Raw genomic sequence first — 16,492 nt, 5'->3', positions numbered from 1 at the left:
CTAAAACGCTTTATTCTGCTTCTGCTTTGACGCAGGATGTCGGGACAACTCATTGGGTACGACGTTACCAGAAGATATAAGCTGCTGTTTCAGATCGTAAAATAAATGACTGTCATCCTCAGTAACAAAAGATATCGCCAATCCTTTTTTCCCTGCGCGACCAGTACGGCCTAGAATTATCAAAACATGCTTTAAATTAACAGCACTTATTCTAATAATACAGATAAAACATACTATTTAACAATAATAGCAAAGATGAGTATATGTAGAAATTTTGATTAAATGTAGCAAAAATACCTATACGATGGATATACGATTCTATATCTTTCGGCATATCGTAGTTGATGACAGTATTGACACCCTCCACGTCAATGCCTCTACCGGCAACGTCAGTTGCAACTAAAATATCAACCCGTCCAGCCTTGAAACTTTCCAAGGCTATTTCACGATTTTCCTGTAATTTACCTCCATGTAATGATATGGCACTGGATTAAATTGTTGTTTAGAATAATGAGTAAAACGAGTTAACACATTTTATTATATTAAACAGATAATCACAATATAACCATACCTATAATTCATGTTAGATATAGTCTTTGCTAGTGCATCTGCTTGTTTCTTTTGATTGACAAAAATCATAATAGGAGATTTAGTAGTAGATAGTAATGCATCCAATCTAACTTTTTTCTTCCCTTCAGTAACGAATTCCAAAACTTGTTCAATACTTTTCTTCCCAACCCCAACATCCCCAATAGATACAAATGCCGGAGCACGAAGATACTTCTTCATCAATCTATCTATTGACATTGTTGCAGAAAACATTTGTGTTATTCTATATCTTCTATGTCCAGCCTTGGACATCAATTCCTGCATTAAACTAATATTACTTGTTCATATGCCGTGTCTTCATCTTCTGCTTTAAGATTTGTCGAAGGTATTTTATCTAGAATATCATTGACGACTTCCTCGAATCCCATATCTACCATCCTATCTGCTTCATCCAATATCACATAATTGCACTGATTTAGTACAATATATGCACGATCTAGACAGTCTTTAATTCTTCCAGGGGTGCCAATAATTATTTCAGTACCCCTTCGAAGTTCAAAAGCTTGAGATTCTACTGATCTTCCTCCAACTATTACAATTGCTCTACATTCGCAATAGGCTGCAAATTTTCTAGTCTCATCATATATTTGTATGGCAAGTTCCCTGTATTAGATAATTTTAGTGGTTAAATTGGTGCAATAAAATTTTCATATTCAAAAAAAGTATTGCGTGAAATATTACCTTGAAGGAGCTAGAACTAGTGAATAGGGTCCATCCTGCCCTGTTTCATCATCTAGAAGGGGCAATGACTTTACATAAGCAAGCATTGGAAGTACAAATGCTGCTGTTTTTCCGGAACTGAATTAATAAGATAAATATGTTAACAATGGTTATGTAACATACCCTGTTTCTGCGATTCCAATGAGATCCCTCATCTCTAAAGCAATCGGAATTGCTTGCATTTGTATTGGAGTTGGTTTATTATACCCAGCAACCTTTACAGCTTCTAACAATTCCTTAGGTAATTTGGATTCATCCCAAGATCTCATTGGTGGAGGGATTCTACCTCCTTTTACACAAATACTATAATCCTCCCTAAATATCATCCAATCCCTATCATTCATCTCATCTCTACACTTCTCTCTCCAATGTTTATCCGCATTCCTCTTCTTCTTTTTAAAACTGCTATGATAATCCACATCACATTCATCATCATTGCGATATTTAGCAAGATCTTTATAATCTGACCTTCCCTTTTGTCCAACAATATCAACACTTCCCCTGAATCTTCTTTCCAATAACAACTTCGATTCATGTCTCTTCATGTACAAAGGATTGACATCTGTTTTAGTAGTATCATCTGACTCATCCCATTCAAAGTGGAATACAGTGTGAAATTTTTCGGAAGGTTTCAAAACCTTTTTAGCTTCCTTTTTCGTGCCTAGATAATAATCTCTAATCTGATTTAATTCATCCTTCTCATAACCATTGGGAATTGTTTCAATGGCAGGAACAGATTGTTCAATTTTACGAGATGATCGCTTATCCTGAGTAAAATTGGTTCTTACAGCCATTCGCAAAAATTCTATTCTTTTTTTAACCATTTCATCCTCCCTTTTCAGGATATTTTCGGATAATTTCTGCTCTCGCTCCGCCCTTAATCGTTCTCTTTCTGCTTTAGGAACAAATTGTAGTCTAGGTGCATCCAAATTCATTTTAAAGCAATATTATCCTTATTTTACAAAAAAAACAATAGTGGAGTAAGTATATACTAATCACTGGTTAGACATCTAATATTACCCCCCCCCCCTTGTATAATATATTATATATTTAACTAGTTATATCCTAAACATAATTCACTTAAATGATACATCCATATAGTATATATACATAACATATAATATCAATATTAAAACTAATACTACTTTATACATTACAAATGTTATAAGTTTCTAGTGTAAAGATGTCATTTGATAGACGTGAAAAAATACTCCTGATATTACAGAATCTGGAGGATATTGGTTATAAGTATGACTGATTTAATATAGGAAAACATTTGAAACTTTGGAAGAGGAAAGTGGGATATCACTAGAAACACCGCAAGTTAGAAACTTGAAGGATTCTATACGTAAGGGTGATTGGAATGTTGCGTGTGATATTGTACAGGCATTGAATCCACCCAAAAAGATTTTACTCGCTTCTATATTTTTGATACTAGAACAAAGATATCTCGAAACTGTGTACAATTCCGGATTCGTTCCTGCTTTACCAATGCTTAAAGGTGTGTTTGCATTTGTAATTTTATGTATTACTGATAATAATTAAATTTTTATTCTTAAAAAATATAAATGTTTATGTAGAATTAAGTAAAGCAGCATTTGACGATGAAAGTAAGAAGCGAGTCCATCAATTATCAGTCCTCTTAATATGTAAAGATAAAGATGCCGTGAAAAATTATACAAATTGGGATAATAATGTAAGTAATAAGTGTTATTTAGACAAATAGAAACATATTGTGGGATAAGATTAGGCTGATCTTTCCTTGTGACATATTATTATCACCTCATCGTCTAGATACATTATTATTACAAGCACGTGAATTACAAATAATTAATTGCCAACACCATTGTGACTTACTATTAAATACGTCAGTTTGGCCATTATTGGATAATCATAAATGCAGAGAAAATATTTTGCCCCAAAAATGTATTTCAAGACTAGTTGAACATACAGACGAAATTTGGGTTCTAGCAGTTTCTCCAAATGGAAATTATTTTGCATCTGGTAGTAAAGATCAATCAATCATACTTTGGCAATTTTCATTACCATTTAGAAAACTTTTTGTATATAAAGAACACGTAGATGCAGTTACATCTATTTCCTGGAGTCCAAATTCTGAATATTTAGCTTCAACTTCTAATGATGGGAATTTGCTAATATGGAAACCTGATAATCCAGATTCAATTGCTCGTCTTCCATCATTGGTTCTGCCCACCGCTGTTATATGGGTTGATGATTCAAATCTATTAATTACAGGACTTGATAAGTTATTACAGTTAATCACATTGGAGAAGTATAAGTTAAGTGCCACTGGAAACAACCAGTCGAATAGATTTACATTGACCATCTCTCACAAATGGAACTTTGGGTGCAGATTACAGGATGTTGGAGTTACATTTAACGGCGAATTTGCTGTAATCGTGTGTTTGGATAGACAAATTCGAGTTGTTGATTTGAAAACTAAGAATTTATCATACGTTTTGCCTGAAAATTCAGCTGTTAGTGCCATCTGTGTCAGTTCAAATTCAAATCAGATATTATTAAGTGTTACAGGTAGCCAACCTGTTGTCCGTCTTTGGGATTTAGACACCAGGCATGTTGTTCAATCGTATAGAGGCCATCAAGAGAATAGATACGTTGTTAGAGCTGTTCTAGGCGGTCCAAATGAAAATTTTGTCATCAGTGGGAGTGAGGATTGCCGCATATATATATGGTCCAGGATATTCGGCACCCTACTGAAATCTCTTGAATTGCACTCTGCAACTGTAAACTCTGTCTCCTGGTTATCTAAAACTAATGTACCCTATCTAATATCAGCATCAGATGACAACACTATAGGTATTTGGGCTGCTGATGTCAATTGAGAACCAATATAACCGATGTCAAATGAATTTATAATTTAACGTTGTTAACTATAAGAATTCAAATAGTACATAGTTATAATGTATAATCTATTATATTTTTATATTGTATAGACTGTCATTTAATACATAAGCTGTTAAATATAGACACACAGCTTGACATAATCAGTATATAAGATTGGTAAAACTATGTAAATAGTTCTAGAGTGGAGAATTAAAAAAAACGTCTTATACATATACATAGAGAGTACAAAAAGTAATGAGGTTAAAGGTAAATATTTTCCAGAAAAATACAGTGCTTATATACTTTCAATGAAATCATGGCTTCAAAACTCTTCCGTAATATTTTTACAATCAATCATTCATTTTTTTAACAATAGGAAACACAGAGATTGTAGAAATTAATGCACCTTATACCGAGAACTTCTTCGAAATCTCCTTGATTCATCATCCGTATTTTCAAAATTATTTATATCAGTGAAAAGATTGGGATGTTTTTTAGCAATTTTAGCAGCAATTCTTTTCCCAGTAGAAAGTACTCTTAACTCATTCAAATAAGGTTTTATCATATTTAAAATTGAATTTAATTCTTCTCCTCGGGTAAAGCTAAGCATTCTTTGTATAACATAGTTTCCATAAGGGTCAAGTATTAACATCTTAAAAGCTTCTGGTGGTTCATTTAGTAAAGTTTCTACAATTGATTTCCTAACTTCATCTGGTCCATATATAAGTAGTCGTTCAACTACATTTGATGAAAACTTTTGTTTAGCTAACTCATACAAATTGGGTAAGAGTAATTCTAATATTTTGCAATTAATAGTTTCATCTTTCAACTTCATAACATATTGTACTACATAATTTCCAAAAGCATCTTCCACCAAAACCAAGGTATTATCGACGATATTTTCAACCAAAGATGCCCTTTGTTCTAAATTTGCTGAATCGATACACCTTTGCATAACACAGCATCCGTGACGATGTGTTGCCAACTCAACACAGTTATTTTCCATGGCATCATAAATAAATTGACAATCTGTAGAAGGTAGACAAAGTAAACACTTCTGAATGACATGGTTGCCATTTAAATCTTTTATGAGATCTAATACACCACCTTCAAGTATTGTAATAAGATATTGAGTGTTTTCTCGGGTCTTAACGATTTCAATCAATTTCTGCACTGCTCTAGTTCCATGCATATTGAGAGAAATTTGCACCAAATTGTTCCATAAAGCATTAATTAGCAGACTCAATTGTTTTTCAGAGCATACAACCATCAACTTTTGGCATAAATAATTACCAAATGGATCAGTCATTAAATCTACCAAATTATCTAGCACCTCTTTCAAAATAATCTCCAAAGCTGCGGGAATATCATCTAAACTTTTCTGTAACAATCTACAACCAGATTGATCTTTTGCCATGTCACTTAAAGATGCATTATTACTCTGCAACAAGGTATTTAAGTTGAAATGAATATATGTTGGATCGTAGATATTATCAACTTTACCACCGGCATTATGCCAATATGCAGCAGTTGATAGTGTAAGTGGTTCAAGCATACCTGAAAGACTTGATTCCATAGTATTGTCGCCTTCGACTGATTTTACCATTCTATTATCTGGTGACATAATAGCACTAAGATTTACACCAGCATTACATAATAACTGAATTGTTGCAGGATCGGATAAATCTAAATGCGGGCTGTCAGAATATTCTTTGTTATATGTTATTTTTGGTGTTTCAATTTGTTTCAGCATTTCCCTCATTATATTATCCATTTCTGGAGAATGAGTTGGTGAACATTCATATTTAGTAGAATAGGACTCAAATTGTGAGAATTTGTCAAAATCATTGATTCTAACATCGGTTGGAGTATTTATATTCCTTCGATTCTCCTCCAATTCTCGTCCAATTTCTTCCCATGACAACCCCGAGCTCTTAAACGCCTCTGTAAATCCATTGTAATCTATGTAAATTCGTGAATATATAAATTGTTTGGAAAAATAAGATTCGGGGCAGACGTTAAAAAAAAGGAAGATTGAAAAATAACATATAGATAATTATGTAATTGGTTGTATATTTATACAATAAAAACTATCCAATGTGAAACATTATAAATATGTGTAAAATATAAATGTAATTGAGATTTAGAATAACTTTAAAGTTAGTTTATATGCTTACAACTGTTTTTGATTGTGGAAGAAGGAGTTTGCCATCGTCCTTCTTGATTCCAAGATGATACTTGACATCTAGACATTGTAACCTTGAAAGTCTGATAATATATTACAATTTATGATCCAAATTTACATAAAAATCAAGCTAATGCATGGAGACAGAGATTTTGCACTCTGACCTTAGTGGGAACATAACATCATACAACCACAACAACATGGGGTAGTGCAGCTATTAGTTCTAATCGATTTAATATATTTTGCATTTAATCCCACAAACAGCACTAAATTTCTGTTAGATGCATTTTTGTAATCATTGTATATATTCATTAGATTAAAATCAACAAATAAAACACATTTCTGTTATCTATAGACTAATAGCTGTCATGACTGCATGTTGGCCATTATTAGTTGATAGATGCGTAGGAGAAAAAAAAAATCAAAAAAAAATTATCCATAATGTTAAATATAAAAAATTACATAGAAATGCAGTGGCTATATACATAAATAAATTATGCATATTACCATATATCTATAAAAACCAATGAATTATGTCTCAGCAATTTTACTTTCCCTCAATTTAGACTCTTCAGTCCTATGAGTAGGGTTATGTTTAAATTCTTTAGTGTCGTTTTTTAGACGTTCGTTTTTTGAATTATCCCCAGAATGTGTTTCAATTGTCTTGGCAAATGGAATGTAAACTGGGGAATGATTTATAGTCCAAGTACTCATATGCTTCTCGTCTTCTCTTCCCTTATCAGCTAATTCATCTGAATACAAAATAATTTACCTTCTAATTGTTCCATTTGCTTGGTTACTTCATGTTTTACCTCCAGTAACAACATATTTAGTTCATTTCTAGTTAAATGTAGACTTGTTGCAGGTTTGATTTTTAGAGAAATATGAGGATTCTCATGGTTACTATGAGCTGAAGTTTTGCCGCTTATGAAATTACCGATTGAATTATTTATTCTGCTAAAAAACCCTCCTTTCCTATTCAAACCGTGTACACACATGAAATGTGTAAAGCATAAAAATGCGTATATGATATATCTATACATTCTTAACAATTTGCATAATATACATATGGTGGCGAAACAAACAATATTTACATCTACACCACGACACCAACACAACAACACCACACGTAACGAATAACACTACCCATTACACTGGAATCTGAAGCTAATAAAAACAGCGGAAACGAAACTTTTGTGAAAAAAATAGTCAGACAAGCATCAAAACAATCTCCAAGTGTTAATATTATTAGACAACGTTTAAAAAGTATAAGTTTGACTAAGTTACAAAAAGGTTATGAGAATTACATTAATAAAGTACCCATTGATTCCCGTAAATCGGATGACCCAGTTACACCTAGGGTAGATATTAACCTATCGAATTCTCAATGGAGGAATGTACTTTCTGAATGGAGGAAAAAGATACATACATACAATAAATCTGTAAATTCAGTCAATATTGATGCAAGTGGTTTTAGCCCTGTGTTATTCAGACCAAATTGGTTTTCTGGCAATTTATCAAATCCGGGTTTTAGAGTTTTAAGTGAATCTGATTTTGGACGAAAAATTTTCGCTGTACAAGGTCTATTGTCAACTGAAGTTAATTGCTTTGAATCTAACAGTTGTGAAGATATAGAAGGTGATATTGAATATCTGGAGCAATTAATGTTGTTTGATTTAACGGATTTGCATATTGATGGCATAAATAATTAGTAGCATTTTATACGATAATTTAAAATGCAATTAAGCTCTGTATGCAATGGTCTGCAAAGATTATCTATCTTGAAATGTGGAGATTCAAGTGGAATAATCAAGGGGTGTATTATTGGTTTGGGGAGGAATAAAAGTGGAACTGGCAAAATTGGCGATCGCATTAAAATTTCAGTCAGAGACAAGAAACCGGATGTAAATATATCTAAGAAAGTCAGGGCAATCATTATTAGATCCAGGAAAGAAATAGGTAGGAAGGATGGTACAAGTATCAAGTTCGATGAAAATGCATTTGCTGTTATAGAAAAGAATAAACTTAAAGCAACAAAAATTAATGGTCCAGTATTGCTTGAAACCAGACATTCTTGTAAAAATCTTGCTAAAATAATTTTTTAATGATACGCAATATTAGTTTGCATGTATCACCTAAACAAACATACAATTAGTTTAGGGGTCAAAATGTAAATTCTCAGGCAAATAGACGAAACTAACAAATACAGTAGTTATAATTACGAGAATGAAGGAATTATTGAAAACAGAATTATTGTTATTGTTGATATGGAGTACAAAGACCAGGTACTGCTTTCATCGAAACGACCAAGCCGATGATTAAACCTAGAAAATTATTTTTGTTTAAAACAAATGATAACGTTCATTAAAACACTTAAGTTCAAATGAATAACGTCACAAATAAATGATTTTAAATATTTATATGCCATACCATAGAGTGCAAGCGCTTCGGCGAAAACTAGTGTTAAGATCATTCCAACAAATAGACGTGATTGTTGAGCATTTGCTCTAACCCCAGCATCGCCTACAATTCCGATAGCAAGTCCAGCAGCCTAAATAAGTATTCACAATAATGATGATTAAACTATAGTATATCGATGCTTACAAGACCAGACAATCCTACAATGAGTCCTGCAGAAAGATGAGCATATCCAGAAAATGCCGAATAGCTTTGAGGGGCTCCAAATGAAGATAAAATAACTATACTAATAATAAGACCGTAAATGCCTAAAATGCCAGCCATAATAACAGGGATAATAGACCTGGTTACAAGGTCTGGACGCATTATTCCCATACTACTAATACCAACTCCACTGCGAGCCGTACCATAGGCAGCACCCAAATCTAAATAATTATTATATCATCAAACGCATTGTTATCAATACGTTGTTGAGAATTATTATGAATAAGATATGTAAATGACCCATATTAAAGACTTAAAGTGCTAGAAATGGTATTTTGAGTCTTAAAAAATAGTTATTATGGCCTCATATGACTTACTTGAGAAAACCATGGCACACACCACGCCCATAAACCCAAAAAATGATGAATGCGGATCGCATTGAACCGACATTTACACGAACGGGTAATTAATTCAAATTAACAATCAACAACAGTGGTCAATAAGGATATAGTAAAAGTAACAATGGTATACACAACCAGAGCTGGTAATAGCCGTGGTAGATGGGGAGGTGAGGAGGTGGGGGCCCCATGACACAAGTGTTACTCCGTTAACATACTTTCGAATCTCGTTGGATATTTTAATAAATCGCTATGGACTCATTTTTGTAAAATGTCGCGTACATGTATTGCAATATAAATTCTGCCTACATTGTGGACTTTAAAAGAAATATAATGGCCAGATATAATCACTACAGTAAAAATATTTGGTGAGCTTCTAAATAGCCAGTCAATTAACTGTAACTTTCATCGGTAAAGATGTGGGTTGGACATATGCGTATTAAGTCTACATTTGCCGTTTGGGGAGTTGCATAAATTGCGGATTTAAATATTTGAAACTGTAATCTGATTTCATACATTAGACGGATTATGTCTCACAGATAACCCTCTATAAAAGTTTGGTATTGAATATTTTCGTTATTAGATTAAATTCATTTACAAAATAAACCTTGCAAGTATAATTTGTCAATAGATATATGTTGATTTGGCAATATATAACGTCAGTATGGCCTCTGTTGTTGTTCGTCCTGCAGATGTAGGATTTGTTGCTTCACTGGCCCGAGTGTTAATGAAATTGGTGGGAGAAAACAATGGTTCTGTGGGAATTGTTACACTATTTCATGCTGTTAATGAACCAAATATCAGCATTGGGGAGTATATCACAAGAATTGCCAGGTATGCCGGTTGTAGTACTGAATGTTTCGTCCTCTGCCTAGTATATATTGATAGGGTTTTGAGGCAACACAAGAACTTTGTTATCTCAGTGTTAAACATCCACAGATTAGTTATAACATCTGTGATGATTGCTGCGAAATTTTATGATGATTTATACTATTCAAATTCATTCTATGCAAAAATAGGAGGGGTTAAAACAACAGAAATCAATTTATTGGAGGCACACTTTTTGTCATTAATTGACTTCGATCTATACGTTTCAGGGGTTGACTATGAGATTTGCAGGAGTAGAGTTGCCAACTCTGAGTGGTGGTCACTCGAGTGTTTAAACTCTTCAAAGCTTTTGAATTTGAATAATCAACGCATTGGAATTGTCAATAAGACTTGTAAATCAATTTATTCTATTAAAAGCGATTCAGTAACCACTTCACTGTGTGATCCTGTGCCCAATTGTGTCCATAGAGCTGATAAAAATGAATTGTTACAAAGAATGGATACAACTTATCGGAATGATGTTAGGGTTAGAATTGACAATAAGTTACACCAAATACAGCATCTTCAGCAGCTTAGCAATGGTCAGAGGGAGAAATATCAGTATAATATTGCCCGATATAATGAACCATTTGGTAATAGATACGATAATAATGAGTTTAAACCTCGTCCGAATGCCCAGTTTAATAATCATAACATTGCAAATAATGGGATAAGTTGCACATCATCTGCATCCGCTGCTGCGGCTGCAGTTTCTGTTAATAATGGTAATAACATATATGAAATGATTGGACAGTTAAATTTACAAAATTCATATATACCAACGTGTGCTAAGCATAATCCGCAACAACTTAAGCAGCAAGAACAATTGTTAGACAGGTATTATTCAATGCAATCAAGCGCTCCTATTTCGCAAGCCATGCCTGGAATGTGTCGAAAACAACAGTATCAACATGGAATAAATTCACAACAAATACGTCATTTGCAACAATTACAGCTGCGACAATTACAACTCTATAGACGTGACATAATTGAACGTCAATCACGAAATGTACAAAATACAACAGTTATACAACACCGCAATCACATACCACTGTATCCATGTCAGCAACAACATAACTATCATAACTATAATGGTTGCAGTAACTCTATTAGTGGGTATAACAAGTGTGTTAATAAAATGATTCGGCGGGATTTCGATTGTTGGAGTGGTGAAGTGAGGGGGAAACCTCAATATCGACGGTCCATCACTCGGCATGTTTCTGATCGTCCAGTACCAATTGGATGTCCATCATTCCAGGCTTACGATTATTGAGGTTTTGCTTGTAAATTTATTCTAGAGCAACGTTTGTGCAATAAAAAAGGGTAATATAAATTGGATTGATTGTTAGCTATTAAAATCGAATGATGTTTTACCATTGATTATCTTGTTTGTTGATGGAAATGAGCTCACTAATTATTTTCTTGTGGGATCCATTACTAGTAGATATATGATTTTGTAATTGTATTTGTATTTGTGACCAAAATAACATTTTAATCTAGTAATTTTCGGTCGTTACAATTATAATAAGCACTGAGTTTGGTGATATAGGTTGCTAGTGTGTGAATGAGCGTTTTATAAGTTAATTAATCACGTGGCGCATGATGTGTATATTGACGTTAAAGTATATTGTAAATTATAAAATCAAAATAGAATAAATATTTATACTATCATGTATATGGTATATTAATCTACATACTCGTAAGACCACGTTAAAATTGCAATTTTAAAAACAGTTTTTAATATAGTCCTAAAGATCGTTGCATTTAGAAATACAACCTATTTATATTGTTATAAATACGATTATATATTTTTACTTCATAAAAGTAGTTTAAATTGACGTGAAATCCATATAATCAGAATAGTTGACTAAATTTTACATTACAAAGCCTTGTTAGCATTTACTCACCTAGAGGTTATAGATGACACCTTATATATATATATATAATGTACTAGCATAAACTATAGTTTATATGAATATAAAGATATTACTCATGGGATTATTATAGTCAAATCAACTTATAATTGTGTTTAAATAAATTAAATTAATCAAGTGGTATTAAGTCAGTAAGTATGGATCAAAATATTATTTATAAGGCAAAAATGTTCTATAAATTAATGAATATGATCATCATTCTGTGAGTTATTAATGTTTTCCTACTTTATGTCTCCTACTTCTAGTATTAATTTCTATCATTTAGAGATATTATACAAATGATTGTTTAAATTACTTATAGATTAAAATCACAACATTTGATTTATAAATAGTTGTCAAATAAATATTACAAACCATTCAAACGTATATAAATATTTATTATTCCAATTGGATGGATTCTGTTGTCATATGCAATGTACTGATTGTGTAAATCTTCTACTACGATTTGCTAAGTATAACTAAATTACCAGTTTCTAATATATACATATATATCCCTAAAAAGTAATTTTAGAACTTCAAGTAGCATGATTTGATTTAATATGTTGCGATTTTTATCACTAATTTGCGAAATTTGACTAATGACTATAATAAAATTATATTCCAAAGACGAATCACTATTGATAAAGTTCGGTGATATGTTTAGGTAATTTATATATCTACTACTGTAATATTGAGTAAGGTGCCAAATAGTATAAGGCAATGACCGCGCCCGCCCCATGTGTAACATTCGATCAGTATCTAATTTTGCTTGTGTAATAGTCATAAGCAATCGTAGTATACCAAATGGGCGATTTCAATCCATACGTAAACAATGGAGGGTAAATTATAACTAATTTAGGACGGTGATAGCTGCGGCTAAAGATGATTTTGCTGTACTCGTTGCAGATACACGTCTTTCTGTCGGTTATTCAATACACTCGAGAAGAGTGTCGAAGGTTACCAGATTGTAGGTTCATTAATGTTCTATGATTAATATGTTTATAACGAAATTGACATAGAACCGATCGTATCATAATTGGCACTGCTGGAATGAATGCAGATACTATAGCATTACACAAACAGTTAGAAGCACAAGTGACTATATATCAAAATAAACATCATGAAAATCCGGATATACATTGTATTTCTCAGCTATTATCGGTTATTTTATATGGCAAACGATTCTTTCCATATTACACATTCAATCTTCTAGTGGGTATTGATATGAAGGGTCAAGCTTATGTGTTTACGTATGATGCCATAGGGAATTTTGAATCTACTGCATATTCAGCTCATGGAACTGGCTCCAATCTCATTACAAGTATTTTAGATTCAAAGGTGGGTAATTAATATAAAAATGAATGAACTGAAAAATATAGCTTAACTAGAATATATCTCAATATTTCGATTAATGTTTACGTGTTATAATATTATATTTGTTATGTTAGTTTATTTTTCATTGTTAACACAGATTGGATGCAATAACCAAAAACAGGGAACCCCACCTAATACATTGGAGGATTACGTAAACTTGCTAAAAGATGCCATTTCAAGTGCAGCTGAAAGGGACATATATACTGGTGATTCTGCTGAAATATTTATACTAAATCCAAATGTATCCCAACCAATCCTATTCCCCTTAAGGGGCGATTAGCACAGTTATTCACTAACTATTTTCCATTTTAATAATTATACATAGGCAATAGTTTGATTAGCTTCATTTGATATGTATGTTAGTGTACTCTTATGGCCACTGTACTGAAATCTGTGTCATTGTTCTATCATTTCAGATGGATATAAGGGAATGAATTATCTGGAATCGGTGGTATAGGTGAACGCTCCATAGGAAATTTCGATCTTTCGATGTTAATACATGGGTATGGTACACGTCTAGATTGTTCATTTGCGTACATATGTGAGTTATGATGTGGATGAGATTTTACTAGACTCATAGTAGGCAATTTAGGATGTGGGAAAGTATCTGTTGTCTGCATTTGTGATAGCGATGGAATAGCGTTTAAAGCCTTTGATGTCGGCCCTTGTGGTACAGCACAAATACCAGGTCTTATAGTTTTTGAGTAATCAATTGAATGATGCTTTCTTTGATCGCTATTTATAGATCCTGGATTTACTGCTGGTAATTTGAGATGATTTGGAGATTCTTGAAACGAGAAGTTTGTATTTAATGAACTTATTGAATTATCTCTTTGCAATTGTTTTTTCAATAATTTTGCAATATCTCTAGTAGCTTTCGCTTTATCCTTTAAAGAATAGCCCCCTTCATATTCCTGAACCTCACTCATCAAACGACGGACCAACTCCTCTTCGCTCTTATTCAACTTTCTCTTTTTTATCTTCTTCAAAAGTTCTATCTTTTCCCCCTGCAATTTATATATTTCGTTCAGACGAAACTCTTTAAATGGCTTACATAAATCCAATGTGTCGATATTGTCGTTGTAGTGTCTTTTTAAAATCTCCACTAATGCATTTTTGATTTGTGATAAATTTTCTACATTTTTTTCATCAATTCTACACAACGTATCCTTAAATCCATCCATTTGTAACTGTTTGTACAGCTATTATTGCAACTTGTAAGTTACAAATTAGATCACAATATGAAGGTACACATTTGCTTCAATGATGCTTGAATCTATTATATACAACTTTAATTATTAATTTTCCCCAATATTTCCAATGCTTGTATGTAATGGCATATTTGATAGTATTACATTAAAAATATATCATACATAGCCACATTACCAAATCATGGCAGATGGAGGACAGGTTCTTATTACAGTAATCGAGTATATATTCACTGTAGATTCATTACTATACTAATACTACACTGCTTTTATGTATTCCTTAAAAATTAATACTGTAACCAATATATCATATGACACTAATATGCGTATATGCTACTATGCTTTTATTTAAAGGTAATCATCTTCTTCTAGAATAAGAACGACTCCTAGTTCTAGAATGACTTCTACTTCTGGAGAAGGATCTTGTCCTTGATCTGTAACTTCTCGATCTAGAACGAGTCCTAGAGCGATCTAAATGACTAATTAGACGTACACCTTCTCCGTGGTCTAGAACCACTTCTACTGGAATTTCGATACCTTGAACGCTTTTCACGGACAGTAATTTTAGCTTTCTCTCCTTCATGTGACCTGAAAGTCGATCCATCAAACATTTCAATAGCAGCATCCATGTCACGTCTGGAAAAGAATGAGACTTCACCAACTCCGCCTCTAAAAACATCTGCATGACCACATTCGCCAGCATCCCTCATATGATCCTTCAAATCTTGCCAACTACCAGATGGAGGCAATCCCAATACCTAAATTATAGTCAAAACGCTTACTTCTACAGTATAATGCCCTCTTCTGGGGGTGGGACGACGGCGAGAATAACCTCTATCTGAGAAAGGAACTTCAACTCTCAGCCTTGAACCCTTAAATTCATATCCGTCTTTCTCTTTAATTGCATCTTTGGCATCTCTAGGATCTTCAAATTCAACGAAGGCAAAAGAAGAACCATTTGCCCCCCTCTTTACATCGCATCGTTTTATCTTGCCAAACTTTTCAAATTCCTCTTCGATTTCTCTTTGATCACATTCAGAAGGTAAATTACCTACATATACCCTTCCGTTTTCATCCGGGCTGCCCATTTTAATCTTTTTGGAAAGTATACCTTTTATGAGGATACAAATTACTGAGCGTCAGAATGGGGTCAACGGTCATACTAATAACAGATTCTGCATTAAATAATTATAAATGACTATTTTAAATACTGCAACAATGACTATCTGATCATATAAATCTTAAAATGTATTTAAAATGCACATTGCTATCAATTGTTACTAAGTCATTGATAAAAAAATATATTTTCTATTTTATAATTTATTAGCGTCGCATATGATTTTCAATTTATTAATCTTAGTAATTTAGTATCATAATTGTGATTTGAGATCGAAATATTATGCATATTTGTGGATTTTTAATGAAATTAGTTAAGCTAAACTATATTTTAATTAATTACAACAATAACTCAATTGAAGTGTGATTAAGATGAACAATCTGATACATAGTCATTATTTAGCAAATTTTTGCAAAAAAATTCATTAGAAGATTTGTTTCTCAGTTAGATAAGATAAAAACGAGCAGTGTATGTAATAGTTAGCTAAATCTAACAATTAGGAGAGTGGCAAAAATTTCAATATGTTTGCCAAGTTTAAAAATTGTTTGATTTTGATATTGATTGAAACTTCCACAAGTACTAGGGTATTTCGTTATACAGCATAGATAATCACA

At 32.7% G+C, this 16,492-nt stretch overlaps 11 protein-coding genes across 11 annotated transcripts; 5 read left to right on the top strand and 6 right to left on the bottom strand.

Moving 5' to 3' along the window:
* On the bottom strand, positions 1-2,264 carry BmR1_04g08722 (DEAD-box ATP-dependent RNA helicase; the record flags this gene model as incomplete). Its single annotated transcript, XM_021482713.1, has 7 exons — positions 1-170; positions 298-485; positions 572-867; positions 888-1,212; positions 1,291-1,407; positions 1,453-2,096; positions 2,118-2,264. 7 exons carry the CDS (start codon positions 2,262-2,264, stop codon positions 1-3), a joined length of 1,887 nt encoding a protein of 628 aa, XP_021337888.1.
* BmR1_04g08720 (WD domain G-beta repeat) lies at positions 2,513-4,193 on the top strand (the record flags this gene model as incomplete). Its single annotated transcript, XM_012794875.1, has 4 exons — positions 2,513-2,577; positions 2,598-2,830; positions 2,910-3,025; positions 3,048-4,193. 4 exons carry the CDS (start codon positions 2,513-2,515, stop codon positions 4,191-4,193), a joined length of 1,560 nt encoding a protein of 519 aa, XP_012650329.1.
* On the bottom strand, positions 4,592-6,447 carry BmR1_04g08715 (Pumilio-family RNA binding repeat; the record flags this gene model as incomplete). Its single annotated transcript, XM_012794874.1, has 2 exons — positions 4,592-6,156; positions 6,372-6,447. 2 exons carry the CDS (start codon positions 6,445-6,447, stop codon positions 4,592-4,594), a joined length of 1,641 nt encoding a protein of 546 aa, XP_012650328.1.
* BmR1_04g08710 (secreted ookinete protein, putative (PSOP13)) lies at positions 6,911-7,422 on the bottom strand (the record flags this gene model as incomplete). Its single annotated transcript, XM_012794873.2, has 2 exons — positions 6,911-7,131; positions 7,152-7,422. The coding sequence occupies 2 exons, from the start codon at positions 7,420-7,422 to the stop codon at positions 6,911-6,913; spliced, it is 492 nt and encodes a 163-aa protein (XP_012650327.2).
* Positions 7,448-8,091, top strand: BmR1_04g08705 (conserved Plasmodium protein, unknown function; the record flags this gene model as incomplete). The annotated part of the gene is made up of 2 exons (XM_012794872.1): positions 7,448-7,508; positions 7,547-8,091. 2 exons carry the CDS (start codon positions 7,448-7,450, stop codon positions 8,089-8,091), a joined length of 606 nt encoding a protein of 201 aa, XP_012650326.1.
* Positions 8,092-8,115: 24 nt separating this feature from the next.
* On the top strand, positions 8,116-8,484 carry BmR1_04g08700 (50S ribosomal protein L14; the record flags this gene model as incomplete). Its single annotated transcript, XM_012794871.1, has 1 exon — positions 8,116-8,484. One exon carries the CDS (start codon positions 8,116-8,118, stop codon positions 8,482-8,484), a length of 369 nt encoding a protein of 122 aa, XP_012650325.1.
* On the bottom strand, positions 8,636-9,451 carry BmR1_04g08695 (V-type H+-transporting ATPase 16kDa proteolipid subunit; the record flags this gene model as incomplete). The annotated part of the gene is made up of 4 exons (XM_012794870.1): positions 8,636-8,703; positions 8,810-8,930; positions 8,984-9,222; positions 9,379-9,451. The coding sequence occupies 4 exons, from the start codon at positions 9,449-9,451 to the stop codon at positions 8,636-8,638; spliced, it is 501 nt and encodes a 166-aa protein (XP_012650324.1).
* BmR1_04g08690 (Cyclin) lies at positions 10,064-11,539 on the top strand (the record flags this gene model as incomplete). Its single annotated transcript, XM_012794869.1, has 1 exon — positions 10,064-11,539. The coding sequence occupies one exon, from the start codon at positions 10,064-10,066 to the stop codon at positions 11,537-11,539; it is 1,476 nt and encodes a 491-aa protein (XP_012650323.1).
* Positions 12,984-13,833, top strand: BmR1_04g08685 (20S proteasome subunit beta 6; the record flags this gene model as incomplete). Its single annotated transcript, XM_012794868.1, has 4 exons — positions 12,984-13,018; positions 13,039-13,146; positions 13,199-13,517; positions 13,651-13,833. 4 exons carry the CDS (start codon positions 12,984-12,986, stop codon positions 13,831-13,833), a joined length of 645 nt encoding a protein of 214 aa, XP_012650322.1.
* Positions 13,961-14,737, bottom strand: BmR1_04g08680 (hypothetical protein; the record flags this gene model as incomplete). Its single annotated transcript, XM_012794867.1, has 1 exon — positions 13,961-14,737. One exon carries the CDS (start codon positions 14,735-14,737, stop codon positions 13,961-13,963), a length of 777 nt encoding a protein of 258 aa, XP_012650321.1.
* BmR1_04g08675 (RNA recognition motif. (a.k.a. RRM RBD or RNP domain)) lies at positions 15,120-15,849 on the bottom strand (the record flags this gene model as incomplete). Its single annotated transcript, XM_012794866.1, has 3 exons — positions 15,120-15,232; positions 15,255-15,519; positions 15,544-15,849. 3 exons carry the CDS (start codon positions 15,847-15,849, stop codon positions 15,120-15,122), a joined length of 684 nt encoding a protein of 227 aa, XP_012650320.1.
* Between the last annotated feature and the right edge of the window lie 643 nt (positions 15,850-16,492).

Source organism: Babesia microti, chromosome IV (genome assembly GCF_000691945.2).
Source record: "Babesia microti strain RI chromosome IV, complete genome".
Taxonomy (NCBI): Eukaryota; Apicomplexa; class Aconoidasida; order Piroplasmida; family Babesiidae; genus Babesia; species Babesia microti.
The sequence above is the reverse complement of the archived record's forward strand: the minus strand, read 5'-3'. Positions and strand labels throughout refer to the sequence as shown.